General features: G+C 39.7%; 1 protein-coding gene across 2 annotated transcripts; it reads left to right on the plus strand.

Moving 5' to 3' along the window:
- The first annotated feature begins 858 nt into the window (after positions 1-858).
- Positions 859-12,311, plus strand: ppm1f (protein phosphatase, Mg2+/Mn2+ dependent, 1F). 2 transcript variants are annotated; one of them, XM_061071344.1, is made up of 8 exons: positions 859-922; positions 2,487-2,720; positions 4,122-4,252; positions 5,200-5,402; positions 6,002-6,190; positions 6,962-7,105; positions 8,154-8,247; positions 9,356-12,311. In XM_061071344.1, the coding sequence occupies exons 2-8, from the start codon at positions 2,557-2,559 to the stop codon at positions 9,691-9,693; spliced, it is 1,263 nt and encodes a 420-aa protein (XP_060927327.1). In that variant the 5' UTR covers positions 859-922; positions 2,487-2,556; the 3' UTR covers positions 9,694-12,311. The 2 variants fall into 2 exon arrangements, with proteins under 2 accessions (XP_060927327.1, XP_060927328.1); XM_061071345.1 differs by having other exon boundaries at positions 870-922; positions 2,531-2,720.
- Positions 12,312-15,749: the final 3,438 nt, after the last annotated feature.

Genomic DNA, 15,749 nt, shown 5'->3' on the forward strand with positions numbered 1-15,749 from the left:
TATCATCACCCCATCAGGCAGGATGCTATTTGTAAAACATTCCCTCAACAAAGGTTTTGTGCGACACTAGTGGTGCAGAACTACTCATGGCTTGGACAAAACCAGAATATAAAGATATATGAGGCTGTCGCATTTCTTCACTCTTTCTGAGGATTAAGGACAGAGGAGGTCTCACCTTGGTAAGCCCCGTGAGACTAATTGTGATTTGTGATTATGGGCTATAAAAAATCTGATTTGACTGACGCTGACCTTTGGCTAAGTCTTCGAGAGAGAAATAAAGAGAGAGAGAGAGAGGTTTGAAGTAAGTTGTCAGATAATTCATGTTGTTCTGAAACCAAATTTCTCCAAGCTGTTGAACAGGTAGTCTCAGTATTCTCTGTTGAATCTGTGGAGAGAAGGAACTCTGACAGTCTTTATCAGGGGAGTAAAATGTTGAACATTTGCTTGATATAAAAGTGTTTTTAAGCGTGTTGGACATTGGGATGGCATAGTAAGAAGGTTGCACTCACATGTTAGAACTTTAACCGTATTTAAGTAATCAGATTTTAATGGAGATATTGGATTACATCACATGTATTTTAGATTGTCATATCTTGAAGCAATCTTATACAGGCCTGACTAAATCCCCCCCACCAAAAAACAATAAAAAAAACTTGAAAGGTCTTTAGTGGTCATCAACAGTAGAAAGGTGCTATGTGCTGACTTTATTTCATATATCTGTGCATTATGTGTAATCCATTGACTGTATAGGTGTAAAAGAGTGTGGCCCTTTAAATATATAGAGGAAGGAAGACGGAAGTATGATGACGTACAGGAGAGTGGACCAATGGGATGTAGAGTCTGCTGCAGAGCGCTCCACACTGACTGAAGTCTGCGTTGTGAATTTATCATCAGTGTTTTACCATCAGCTCCACCAGCGCAGGTTTGTATGTGCGAGCGTGTGCGCGTGATCAGTTCATCTCATAGACTGTGGTCCATCTGTTTGCGTGTGTGTGCGTGCGTGCGTGTGTATCTATGTGTGTGTGTGTTGTGGGCGGAACACTACACTGCAGACAGTGCTAACTTAGCTAGCCCCAGCTAAGGTAAAGTAACCACCGCCAGCTCGTTGCTTAAATTATATATTTTTTTAACAAACTCAACCAGTAAAGACTATAGTTGTGTTGTTAATAAACATTTATAACTGTTGGTGTTTCACCCGTCGTTAGAACTACGGAAGCCCTTAGGTTCGTACCATGGTTACTTCCATATACACTTAGTTACCAGACGTCAAACTGCGACTTAAACATGTGTAGGATAACAAAATGCTAAAATGTGAAGTGACATGATGTAGTTCCTAGCACGTTTTCTCTAGTCAAGCTCCAGGTCCCCATCCCCAGCCCCATTAACGTGAGATTATAGTGGTACAGTTCTTGAACTTTCTCTTTACCACATATTCGCTTTTATATGTCGTTGCATAGTTTGTTTAACTTCAAGCACAGTTTGCAAAATCTTTCCAACGCATGTGTGTTGTTTCTCAGAACTAAAACTGTTGCTCAACTCAGTAACTCCCTGAATATCTTTGTGGGAGTGAGTGGGGCAACTCCCAGTCTGCAGTATCCGGCCGGATGCAGATGGAGTTGGGCCTCTAGTCGCACTGTGTTGCGCTGTTTGTGGATAAAGTTTGTTACACAACCTGGTGCATGTCTCTGCTCAGTGAACTACTTAACATTGTATTCACTGCTACATTCAAGTATTGTGCTACTGACTATACTAGGGAAAAAAACTATTTCATAAGATAAACCACAAAACACGCATCTAATGGAAATAGATTGATAATGAAATAAAATGTCTGGTGGACGATGAAACAGAATCCCACCGTCAGTGCTGACTGGTCTCATGTCAGGTTAAATCAGTCTGTGAAAATAAAACACTGCAGGTAACACGATTTAAAGCTTTTTAACCTGACATGTTTTAGTTTATCTGAAGAAAACAAATAAACATGTAAGTAGGTCAAATTTCTGAGGAATACTATGCAACATTTTGAAGGATTCAGTAAAAATTTCAAAATAGTGTTGTTTTTTTCATTTGCCATTGGTGTCCTTTTGCAAATCAAAATATTGATTTGTGTAATAAAAGTTTAGATAATTCAAAGAAACTCGGTGGAGCCTTTCAGGCGTAATCATTTTACTGCTATTTGGACAGGTTTTAACTATATGATTATAAAAAATAACATGGTATAAGCCAGTTATATCAAAATACAAGGTAAAATACACAAAAAATAAATACAAATGTGCAAGGTGCAGCGGAAGTCCAACGCACACTGAAAATATGACAAAAGGCAATGTTTTACAATGATGTATAATAATATTATCATTGTTTCCTGCATGTATCTCACAAATGTGATACTAGCAGGGAAGTCAAACCGCTGTGTGTGAATTGTATGCTACATAATTCCCCATCACACACTATCAGGGTGTAATTTAAAGCCTTTTTCTCTGCCTGTATAGTTTCCACTTGTGAACACTGAGCCCTGATCCCCTGTTCATTCAAGAGCGTGCTGCAGACAAAGTCAGCGAGATGGAGGAGGAGGCGCAGTCTTTTTTGGGAAGGTTTGTGGACGAGTTCCCAGCTGCTCTGGAGGAAGACAGTCCGCTGCCTGTCAGCCCTCTGAGTCAGAAAGTCTCTCTGGAGGAGCTGCATGGAGAGAGCCTGGAGCTGGGCCTGAGGCTGCTGACTGCCAGGTATGACTGGAAGGAGGACCCGCACCTCCCACAAGCGCCGGCTGTCTACCAAATAACTGACTGCTCTTGTTGTGGCCTTTGATTCTGATTCCTTCATCCTGATTCCTGAACTGGCCATATTTTATTACAAAGCCTATCTCCTTTGTGTGTGTGGGATAATTCATTTTCAAATTCCTAATTTTTCTATTAATTAATTGACTGCATGTCAACAATCAGGTAGATATCTGATTAAAATATGCAATAAGTAAGATCAGTGTGAACAAAGGAACGGTGGCATTGAAATGTACCTGAATTTAAATGATCATAAGATAAGCAGACTCCCTTCCATGAAAGCTGCATGGAGGAAATTATGAATAGCCTGAAAAACACAATGTGAACAAATGCACCATTGAGCTTTAGGAATCAGGCAGCAGAATTCTTTGATTAATAATTAAATCAATGAGAAAATGTTATCACCGTGACGAGGTGCAGCTTTTTTCTTCATGTCATTATTTTCCCATTTCTGTGGAGCAAATGGAAGCTACTGCAAGAAACATCATGTCTAAAAGTACAGTAACAAACTAGACAGTTATAACACATAATGAATAAAACCCATCACTTTAACAATAAGGGCCTTTGGATGTAGAGAAGACTGATGTGTTTAATAAAAACTCTTTAATAAGTATCCATCCTTTCACAGCCCGTTACAGTCTAGTTTTTACATCACCGGCACAGTTGTGAGTTTAAAAAGAAGTTTGATTTCACATCATCGTATTTTCAGTATCATAGTATTATTATATTGTGTCAGTGTAGTGTGTGTGTGTGTGTGTACTTGCACAGACATCTCTGTGCATAGATATACAACCGTGTGTGTGTCTGCATTCTGCTCATTCCTGACAGATCTGTTCTTGCCCTGCTCATTCAGGCTGTGTTGTTGACAGGGTGGAGTAATAGTTGCTGATACAGTGTAAAACTGCAACCAGGCTTAGCTGTTGTCTGGGTTCTGGGGCTTCTGGGTGGTTTGGGAGTTTGTTTTTCCAGGGTCGTGAATCTCTGGGCATCTTACAATAAACAGAGGAGCTAACTTGACCATAAATGACAGCAAAACATAGTGGATAACTCTTTTTCTAGTTTTTTTCTTTTTATATTGAAGATAATAGAGAAAACTCTGGTCTCATCCATGGTTTTATTATTACCTCTGCCTTTGTGTGCAAGTTGTCCGAGATCATTAGTCTCCCTCTATTCATAGTCATATTCTTGCAATGGAGAGTCTTGACCTAGTGATGCTTTTTCCATTTGTTTTTGTTTGTCTCTAAACTCATGTGGATGTGTCAGCTCTGGCTGTACAGCTGTGTACTTGGGTTTACATCTTGACAAAGGACACAATATTACACAAGCTTCTCCTGGTGTGTGTTATTTCAGGGGTGCTCCTGCAGTCCTCAGCGCCCTCCTGTGCCAGGCAGCGTTGTCTCAGCTGCTGCGGGAGGACCTTTCACGTTTCCACTGCCCAGAGGAAACTGAGGCCAACCAGGAAGAAGAACAGAAAGCAGTCTGTGAGTTTTATTTTATAACCCTCACTAAGGAGGTTTTGTTGTTGTCTGTGTTAGTTTGTTAGTCACTAGGATTGCGCAAAAGTACTCATCAGATTTCCCAATATTTTTGTGGAGGGACATGACTCAAGGAAACATTTTACATAAGTGGGGGAATTTGATTTACTGTTTTACTGTTTACTATAAAAATGTGGCAGGACAAATTAGAAAATGTCAAGCTGCCAATAGAAATAATAATTAACTAAATAATTAATGGAATACACTGCTTTGACATGGTCAGATGGTGCATCAGCCTTGGTGGAGGTATGCACTCTGTTCTGAGTTCTGTTCTAGTTGCTCATTTTGCTGCTGTTAAAGCTTTTATTTTTAGAATTTAGTGACATCTAGTGGTGAGGTTGCATTTTGCAGCTGAATGCTTCTCACCTCAACCCTCCCCTTCCAAACATGAAGAGAACCAGTGGCAGCCTTCAGTTGTCATAAATACTCAAAAGACGTTTAGTCTATCCAGTTTAAATTAAGAAGAAAACAGCTAAATAGTAGTAGGATTATTTCATATTCAATTTCTGCCAATAGATCCCTTTCCCCTAAATATTACACACTGAACTTTTAAATGATTGTGTCATATTTGGGTCCAGCTGGAGAATATAAGTGCAAAATGAATTATTTTTTTAGTCCCCACTTACAAAAATTAATCAGCTCCTCAGTTGTTGAATGATCCAGTGTGTTCTTCAGCCAATGTCCCGCTTTCTCTGTCTGCTGATAAGAACTGCAGCCTTAGTGAAAATCTCTATGTCCCATAGACAGTCTAAGAGTCAGGATGTCTACTATGAACAGCTGGTTGTTTTCATTCTCTATCTTCTGGCATGTATTGTACTGTACCAACAGCAAAAAGTAAGTACCCAAAGACTGTGATTTATGTCGTTTTTATGTCTATTTTATCTTATCGTCAGTACTTCAGTCAGAGGCAGTCCAACGCCTTTTCCTGAATAAGGTGATAGATGTAGCTCTGGCATGGCATCAAAACTTCCCCAAGCCTTCCCCGTCCCCTTCCCAGTTCCACCGCTGCTCTGTTCATGCCATCAAGAACACAAGGAGAAAGATGGAGGACAAACATTTGGCCTTAGCTGAGTTCAACCAGCTCTTCGGAATCCAGGTACAAGACTTTGACTGCAACACCAAACATTGCTTGTCACTGGATTTATTTTTCTTCTTTCTCCTGTTATTTAGTGTTTGAAAAGCTTGAATAGTACAGAAAAAAATGGCTTTATGATTGAACTTTGCAATAGAAAGGGTCTACCTGTACCTTATTTTAGCTGATTATCCCTTGCATTATATTTACAAATGTTTCATATATTAAGGTGTTTAAGGTGAAAGGTTATGTAAGTCAATACATTTTGATAAATGATAAATGTACTGAAATTGTCTTAAGTTTTCATCCAAATTTGTCTAAATATACACATACAACATCGATCCAAAAGATGTAACATGAAAAAATATTTGTAAACATACAATTATTTGACCTATGAAAATTATTCGATTTCTCTGCTCCTTTCCCACCACTGCGTCTTACCATCACTTATTCCACCTCACATGACATCATCCCGAGCATACAGCATCATGAGGCAGATGACAGAGGTCTTGGCAAAAGAAAAGAATGTTCTACCTGTTTTGTGCAAACAACAGTCTTTGCTCACGGGATGTCTGTTTTCACAATAAACATATATTTCTTTCTCTCTCCACACCATGGCCCAGGATGGAGTGGAGCGTGCCTACTACGCCGTTTTTGATGGACATGCAGGGGTAGACGCTGCCACCTTCACAGCAACCCACCTCCATGTTGCCCTGAGTAAACAGGAAATGCTACAGAGCGACGCAGCCACTGCCTTTAAAACTGCCTTCAAACGCACAGATGACATGTTCAGAGACAAAGCCAAGAGAGAGGTACTGACGTAGCACTGATGACACCCTGAATACTCTGCTTTCAGCTTGTACTTACTCATGACCTGACCTTAACACTAGTGCTAGTGTGCCACTGGAATAATCACCTCTGCAGTACAAAATTAGAAGTTATTATGATATAGACACATTAAAATGTAATTCTGTCATTATCTACTCACCACTATGCCAATAGAGGGGTGGGTGAAGTGTTTGAGTCCATTAAACACTTTGGAGTTACTACTGACCCCCTTCAATTACGGATAGTAAGAGCCCAGAAAATGTATTTTACACAATATGGGCCCTTTGACTGTTTGGTGAACTCAAACACTTCACTCACCCCTCCGTATAGTGGTGAGTAGTTAATGAGGGAATTTTCATTTGATCGTGTCTGTAACAAATTCGATAATTTAGGTACAATTTGAGTCACACATTTCAACTCTGTGTTGATCATGAATTAAAATTCTAAATAGAACCACAATATTAATTCTTAGGCTTTTGGATGAAATTATTTTTAAATTCCATTTACCTTTTATGATTCTAACGACCAATCATATTCCATTTTGCAATTAGATTTTGTATGTGGCTTGATCTTTGATCATTTATAGTTTTTAAGTCAAATTTGCCTTAATTAACATTTCTTTTTTAAATTAAATTCTATTTAAAGATATGTGAACTCTGTGTAGCACCTAAACATGAAAATCAAGGCCAGCTGGTTTTCCCAGTGTGCATTACTGCAAAGAACCTCAGGCTGATTAGTATCCTGTGTGTTTTCAGCGTCTGCGGAGCGGCACTACAGGCGTGGTGGTGCTGATCCAAGGTCAAGAGCTGACAGTGGCCTGGCTGGGAGACTCTCAAGCAATGCTTGTCCGAAAGGGTGAAGCTGTTACACTCATGGAACCCCATAAACCAGAGAGAGAAGTAAGGATACATCTCTCTCTCAAACCTACACACACAAAAATACAAAAGACGTTTTCAGAAATGCGGTTCAGAGAATGTCTGCACGGGTCCGGACTTTCTCCGGGGTTCGCCTTTCATATGTGAACAACACAGCAGGTCCACAACAACAAATTATATCTTTGGAGTGTTCAGGTAAAGGGTGGTGGAGCGGGCAGAGGCAGGAAGTTACGTATTAATAAGTTGCCAAGAACGAGTGTTGTTGTTTACAGCACATTGACGCCGGTGTTGGCCTATATCTGGAATCACCTTTTCTTTCCAAGTTAACATGTTTGTGTTTTATATGTAAATTAATCCTTTCTTTCATCCTTAAATATTTAAATGTTTTTTGTTTTGTTTTTTTCAGTATGCTTGAAATGCCATAAACATGCCCATTCACTCGTGGCTGAATCTGTATCTGCTGTACTCTCGCAAGGGCTCATTTAGACATTATCCAGAGTTTCTACTTGGAGGCTGGAAGAAGGAACTCTGGAATGACTCTGACTCTGGGATTTATGTTCTCTTATACAGACCCTCCGGTTGATTTCAGGAGATTATCTGGAATTTGTGGGTGTGTGTGACCTCACAGTAAAGAATTTTAATACATTTTTAATATGTTTGAAACAACCATTATCATTACAGACAAGTTGGTTATCAGATTCAGCCCATTAACAGCCAAAGAGAAGCCATAATAAATGTGCTTTCAGACATGCACTGAACTCTGGAGATCCTCTGCATCTCTCTGGAGGTGGTGATCATCACTGGATTCACCGCGAGTGAGTGGGAGGGATGATGATGCTTCTAATACGGGACAGATGCAAAATGTGCCAAAAGCATCTGCAGCAGATTATGATTATGACCCAAAAAATCATAACAATAATTAGAAATGAAAATATGAATCTGTTGCAGCCTTAAATGACATTAACTTGGGACAGGTCAATATTAGATCATCACTGATGCCTGTTCCAATAACTCCCAGCACATGAAAAGGTGATCAGGTGGTAAACTGTCTCTTATTTTCCCCGCTGTCCAGGATGAGAAACAAAGAATTGAGGATCTTGGCGGTTGTATCACCTTCATGGGTTGCTGGCGTGTTAATGGCACCTATGCCGTATCAAGAGCAATCGGTAAGTCAGTCACAACCAGCAGGTTCTGAAAATTAGTGCTGATACAAAGAGGGTCTCCACCCTTGTTTTTCTCAGCCTTACTGCATGGTGTCTCTTGTGTATTAGCGGGGTATTTGGTATTCAGAAAGGTATTTGTTCACAACATTAGTCTAACAGGACCAACCATATGTATTCGAACAAAAGTACACATTTTATGTTCCTCTGGCTCAATGCTTCAGCACATTCAGTTTGACAAAAGATAATGGGTACAAATTGCCAGGTCTCAGCTTTAATTTGAGTAGGTTTACATAATTATAGAAAGAACTGCATAAGAGTAGCCCCCCCCCCCCCCCCCCAACACACTGATAGTGAGTGCCCTCTGCTGGACAAACTACTGCGGATAGTCTGCTTCTAGAGTGGTTTGAATTTGAATGGGTCCTTACAGGTGGAATACAAACTTTTCAACCCATGTTCAATATATTATGATGTCCAGGAAACCATATATTAGGATTGTATTAAGTCTGCAACACCTGTGATCAGTTTTTTGCAGTGAAGCAGAAAATATCCTCACTTATGGCTGCACTGTACTTAAGGTTAAGGGGCAAGGTATTCATTTGGTTGCAATATGCAACATTACCACAAGATGCCACTCTGAAATCAGCCTGATTTCTTATCGGTCTGTATCCTCTCAAAATTGTACATCTTTTATATACAAAATAAAAAAGACTTATTATAAGAAGATTTGTGGAGAATAACGGTCTATTTCTATTTTTAAAGACTGGTTTATAGTATTGTTTTTCACAGCTGAACACTAAACATGGTTGTGACTAAAAATTGTATTGGCATGAGACAATACTTTAAAAGGTTACTGCTACTGTTATCAGCTATAGAACTGCAGCTTAGAAAATTTATTAGGGAATTAATCAAAAATGTCCATAGTTTATTGCCCAATTAAAGAAATAGGCATTAATGTCCCCTTGGCCACTATTACCATAACTGACATGTTCCAACATTTACCTGTGATTTAATAAAGAGACCCTCAGGTCTGGACTCAATCTATTTGATGATTTCCTGCTGTACTTAGCTGCAGCTACTAACCAGTAACCACACATTCATACCTTTCCTCCAGGGGACTTTGACCAGAAGCCTTATGTGTCTGGAGATGCCGACTGCTCAACGGTCCAGCTGTTCGGTGATGAGGACTATGTGTTACTGGCGTGTGATGGCTTCTTTGATACAGTCAAACCTTCAGCAGTCCCAGATCTGGTCTTGGATGCACTTCAGGAACTTGGTGATCCTGAAGGAGGAGACACTCAGCAGAAACAGTCTGAGGAGATTATTGGACTGAGAGTCGCTCAACATTTGGTAAGTCATGCTAAGGCAGCTGGCTCTTGTGATAATATAACAGTGATGGTGGTGTTCCTGCGTCCGCCAAAGCAGTTGCTGTCTCAAGACCCTACTACATGAACTGCACAAGCTACTGCGGACTCCACTTCCCAAGATGCTCGACAGCAGTGAAGGAGGGAATCTGATGTCCAGACACCACTTTGCTAAGCTACTGCCTGAATCAGTATATCTCAGCCTTTTTTCAGTCCCCGGCTCCTGACAGACATGATGTCGTCACACTATGTTACTACTTTGCAGCAAAATAGCAGATTCAAGTGTTACTAAACCAGACCACATGGTCACAACGGTCTGATGGATGCAAGGCTACAGGAACCTGTACAGCTACCTGTAATGGCACAGCACGTACTCAGTCCCCAAACAGTTCTCACAATAGAGATGTGCATTTTTTATCTCATCAATAACCAATGCTTATTCAGTAACCATTAACTGACAAGAAACAATTTTTACAAGGATACATTTTTACATGTGCAAACAACAGCCTAAACAATAAAATAGACCAATAATTCTACAGTTTTTCCCAATTATTAAGAAACCTAGACTCCATTAAAAGCATCAGGATCAGTCCTGCCGCCTAAGTGTGTTGGTAGACCATTAAAACATCTATTAAGTTTATCCAATCCTTGGATGTAAGGCAAACCTAATATTGCTTCTAAATGTTGCTTTGGTGATTATGAAAGTAAACTGCTGCATATACAGTTTGCAATAAGAATAACCAACCCCCATAAACAGGGACTTCATATCTTTGTGGGACTTTAGCTGTTTAGTTGTACAAGAAATACAATTAACATACATATTGCAAGTATTGAGTCTTTGTTTCTGTTGTGGCACTTTTGCCTCTGATGGAAAACTGTACTTTAGCAGACGTGTTATTATGACATGAAAGGCTATAATGATTTTAATATAATAAGCTGAACACTGAAATGTGAAATTTAACCACTAGAGAATACTTAATACTGTGTCTGCATTGAAAGATTTAATGCGAAAACTGTTTATTTGAATGTGTGGTTTGAATTGAGCTCTTTTTAAATTTTAAATTACATTATTTCCAAATTAAAGTTATTTTTCAGCTTCACAAATTCACATAGAAGTTCCAGTGTCCCACGTTTTCAGTCACTCTTCTAAATTTTTGTAAGAGACAAAAGTCTAATTTCACCACAGTGGCAGATTTAACTTCAATGTCTTCAAAGGTTTATGAAGTAATGTCTCCTTTCTATCAGATAGGTAGCCAGAAACAGTTTTCTATTATTCGCATCTATTTATAGCTACATTAGTCCATCAGAAATGATATCGATCTTCTTCCACAAATGTCTGTCTGTATGTGGGACACATTTTTCTAAACTTACATTTTATCAACTTCATAGTTGGCAACGAGCGCTCTGTACCAGTCAGTGGCGGTGGGGCAGTGTGCCTTCAGTCTTCGGACTGAATTGAATCATCATCTTTAGATAATTTGCAGCAGTAATGAAGCAATTTTAGTTTCATTTAATGAAAATCATGACCTATATTGCACATGAGTCAGGTCGGATGAACACAACGTTTAAAAAAATACGTCCAGCACACAAACAATCAAAAAGTGACAGTATATTATAGGTCTGTTTGAGAAGGACTCTCTAATAACAGATACTCTCTAGGAGTATTTGTGAAGTAGATTCTGAAGCACAGGCCAAACCAACAGCTCATTCCACAGGCAGTTTTAAAAAAGGCACTGCACTAGTTGTGCAAAAATACTATGGCTAAGGCTAATGGCTGAGCGTCTTCATGAACTACAGGTCTAGCTACCAAACTCTTCAGATACCAAACTAGTTACCATGATTTGATAATTTCTGTATGATGAAGGGTTTTAGCAAGTTCAATTCAAATCACACATGTGGATGGTTTTTAACTTAGGTAAGAAAACTCAGTGGTATTTCAATAGCATTTAGTGATTCACCACAAAAGTGTATTTCCTTGTAAGATTCAACTCATTCCAGCATTTCATTGCTTCAGTATTCTCTGTGGCAGATTTCCAATACTCTCATTGTATGTTACCTATATTTGAACTGTTTTTATTTTTTGTCAAACTTAAGTTCTCATCTACCACATCTACTGTACAGTGTGTTTTCTAAGGCTCAGTATTACATGCAGTGTTTGGAAATTACCAGGTGTCAAATAACGATGCAAAAAAGTCTCAGTGAGATTTTGCAGTGGGAAGTGATTTCTCACAAGTAACCTTAACTCAGCTGCAGTGGATTACATCCACATTCATTCTAATCTTTAACGCCAAACAGTATGACAATTAAGAATATTACACTGTGCACCCTGCAGAAAATGACTTGGATTAAGTCAGTTAACAGACTGTAATAAAAAGGTATTGATGAGATGTTTTCAGTCTCCAACCTGCTGGTTCTGTGCTTTATATAGGAACAAGATAATACAGGATTAACTGACTACCTGATTAAGTTTGTCTGGCTGATGTGTGTTGCTTCTTTAACTGGATCACAAAATCTGACAGTATTTCTAATGCATAAAATATTCCCTTTTTTCTTTTATACATTTTTAACAGATCTTCAAATTTTATTGTGAACATTAAGATATCAGCTGTAATGATTTTGGGATGTGTTGATACTGTTTTGCTCACAAGATGGTTTACTGTTTTATATAACGACTGAATAAAAAGCTATGTGAGTTTAATATATTTTGAGGATGTGTGTGCTGCCTATTTAAAGCAAGGTTATGGGTATAATTTGTCAATTTACAGCATATAAAGGAATGTTAAGCTGTAAAAATATCAGATTGACATCTTGTAATGAGTTGTTTCAGAAGATGATTAGATGATTGTCTGCTCCAGTTGGTGAGAGTCATTTAGTTTGAGAAAAACATTACAAGGTCTGAAAGATTACTCTCAGAATTAAGGTAAAAAAGTACAAATTTGAAAAACATTGATACCATGACTCAAACACACTGAGTTTCCTGAAATAAAGCAAACGGTTTTTAATTCCAACAAAAATACCCCATATGAAAGCTGTGTGCAAAGTACTGACGATCCTCAAGGGATCACTACAATGAGCTCTAGCCAAGTGGCAACCCACCATGACATCACCCGTTTTGCCACCATCTTTGTTTTTGAAACCAAAAGTAACCATATAAGAGTATGACTGAGAGCTTGAGGACACTGCACCCACTCCCACCTAAATATCTCATGGAGAAATGGGTTTGTGGTCCTGCGGTGCAGGAGAACACGATGACCCGCCTGCACAACAACAACCAAACACTTAGGTGTTGTGCAATAATGGTTAGGAGTGATACCATAAGATGGTGTGCCTTTGGGCATTCAATACATTTGGTTATCTAAATAAAATATAAAACATTAATATTTAAAATATTAATATTAAATCATAACTTTAGTTGGTTTAAATTTCTCTCGGGGCACCACCCTTCACAGAAGGGAAAAGATAGCCAATTTATTGATTAAGATCAGTCTCATTTAGATCTAGTTCAATTAGAAATCTCAATATTTACTATTAAAGATTATATAATGAACAGTGAAGGTTTATAGAGTTATTGACAGTGTAGAGGTTGGCAAAATTCACTTATGCAACATTAATGAAAGAACATTTTTTAAAAGAAAACATTTATTGTGAACATAATAAAGTATAAAAACACAAATTACTAACAAAACGTACTAGCTAAACCAAGATGTACATGTGAGTGTGTGTGTGTGTGTGTGTGTGAAATGAGGGGATATCAAAATGGTGGTTAACAAAGAGAGTCACACCTTCCTGTGGGCTTTAAAGATGGGCCCTAAGATAGCAGCCCCCCCTTTCTTCAAAAGTGGTTTTACAACATTTAACATTTGTCTGTGTGGATGTTAAACGGATAACTGAAAGGGTCAGAGAAATCCTGTGAAGACGAATCTAACATTTAACTTTCATTTTACTTGTAAACAACATTACCACAGCACATGTCAAACTTATAAACACCACACAGAATCAAATAAACAGTCTTGCTTATTCTAGTATAATAAGCAAGCCCAGTATGTTACCAGTCCTTAGAAAGGGAGGAAGTCTCTGGTTGGTCGTAAGGTTTCTGCTTTCGCGGTTCTGTTGAGCTGTGGGGCTCCATTGCTTGTTTGAAGTCCTTACCTGCAGGACACCGAGTCGCTGCTAGGAGTTGATAGAGCTTGAGATGTGTTGGGCAAGGCCCAGTGATTTAACTTAGAACAAAGAGTCGTAAAACCTTAGGCCAGGCTCGGTTAACCCCTCAGATAAAAATCCAGCATGGGGGCCTTATCCCCATGTGGCAGCAGGTCACTTCCTGGGTCCCCACTGTAAGCCAGCCCCTGGGGGCCAAATTCTGACAACTCAATTGGCTGGAGGGCCACACTGACCCCTGACCCCTCCTCCCAGGGGGGAGTCACCTGGAACATGACTTAAATAGGCTGAGCTCACAGAAACCTTTCTCTCTTTTTCCTCCGATCCTGACGTCGCCACTAGACCCCCCCCGGGGGTCTTCATAGTCGACCCAGTAAGCTAATGGAGACGATAAGACGTTTGTTTTATTCATTTCAATTCATTTCATTCATTTATTCTTTTATCTTAGTTGACGTTTTATTTTGGAAAGGACTTTTCCTGTTTTAACTTGGAAAGATCAAACAGGAAATTGCTCGCTGGACGATCTCAGACTGTTTCCTTTTCCACACGGACTTTACTTTTATTCTTTCTCCACACGATCTACAACGGCTACAAGCAGCCGCACGTCCCTGTGAGGCAGCACGATCTCCGCTGCTACCGAAGAAGACGAAGCCTCATCCCGTCACGGAGCACGACGGATCCGCTCCGGCCCAGCTGCGGTGCTCATGGGAGCCCGCCTGAGAGACTTCAAGCTATTCACTGAACCTCCGGGAGATTCGCGCCAATGCGCATGCAACCCACGAAATCACGGTCACAGTAAGAGGCTTATGTTGTCTGGGCAGATGTTAGTTTTAATACGTAGCATATTAATTTAATACTTGAGTGTATTTTGTTGAGGGAACCTCCGTGTTCCATTGTTTTAGCCGGCCACTACTCCGAGCCGCTACTTCCGGTTTCCGGTTTGATCGCAATGTTTTGTGTTGCAGTAAATAGGGCCGCGAGAAGCGCCTCCGCCCGCACTGTTAACGTCTGTGTGAGTCTGCAGTGATTTCACCGATCAGAACCTCGGCCCACAACGCTCGCTTGAGGGCTGAGGGGTGAATCACTGTCAACTCATCTCAGGCGTATTTTTAAGAGCTTCTTTGAACTCTCCTTACATGTTTTCTCTCTCTCTCTCTCTCTCTCCTTCTAAATCGACCTATACACACTTCTGACCTGTATTTATAATACAGGTCATGTCACATAGTTAAATCTATGCTTAGAGAGGCTGAACACATCTGGAAACCAATCGGCCCCCAAAGCCAAGCAGAGATAAGAATTCTCTTTGTCTAAAATTTCCTTTGTGTAATTCATGTGACGACCACCAGTGTGAGCTCCGGCCACATGGTGTCATTAACATAGACTCCATCTTGAATAACGCAAGTTAACCCACCATTTTGAGTCTATTATTGCCACGCCTCCGCTCTCTCTCTCCTCCCATCCTGGCTCTAAATTCATAACGGCTCCGCCATCTTGTTTTGTAGTCAATCCGCCATTTTGAGAGTTTTTAGGCCTTGATTCCACGAATCATGATAGGCCATCGCCACGCCCCCTTCCTTTTCTCTCTCTCTCTCGCTCTCTCACACACACACACACACACACACACACACACACACACACACACACACAGACACTTTGATAGACACAGACAGATACACACACACGGAGACACATAGATGGACCAGAGGTTACATGCGTGTTCTAAATTGTGATAAGCTGCTGTTGTTATCTTTGAAATATGGGAGTTTGTTAAAATGATATATCATTAAATAACACTAACTTTATTTCACATACACACACATAGACACACATACACAGAGAGACACTTTGACACAGACACACACACACAGAGACAGACATACATAGGTAGACTGCAGGTTTTACATGTATTTTCTGAATTGTGATTAGTGCTGCTGCTGTGTTTATCTTTGAAATATTGGAGCTTGTTAAAATGATAAATCATTGAGT

Source organism: Limanda limanda, chromosome 5, assembly GCF_963576545.1.
Source record: "Limanda limanda chromosome 5, fLimLim1.1, whole genome shotgun sequence".
NCBI lineage: Eukaryota > Metazoa > Chordata > Actinopteri > Pleuronectiformes > Pleuronectidae > Limanda > Limanda limanda.

What these genes read in the sequence shown, in the direction of transcription:
- ppm1f (XM_061071344.1), top strand. Translation starts at nt 2,557, where the DNA reads ATGGAGGAGGAGGCGCAGTCTTTTTTGGGAAGGTTTGTGGACGAGTTC. An exon ending in GAGACAAAGCCAAGAGAGAG is followed by an intron (nt 6,191 to 6,961) that starts GTACTGACGTAG and finishes GTGTGTTTTCAG; the next exon opens with CGTCTGCGGAGCGGCACTAC. An exon ending in TGCCGTATCAAGAGCAATCG is followed by an intron (nt 8,248 to 9,355) that starts GTAAGTCAGTCA and finishes CCTTTCCTCCAG; the next exon opens with GGGACTTTGACCAGAAGCCT.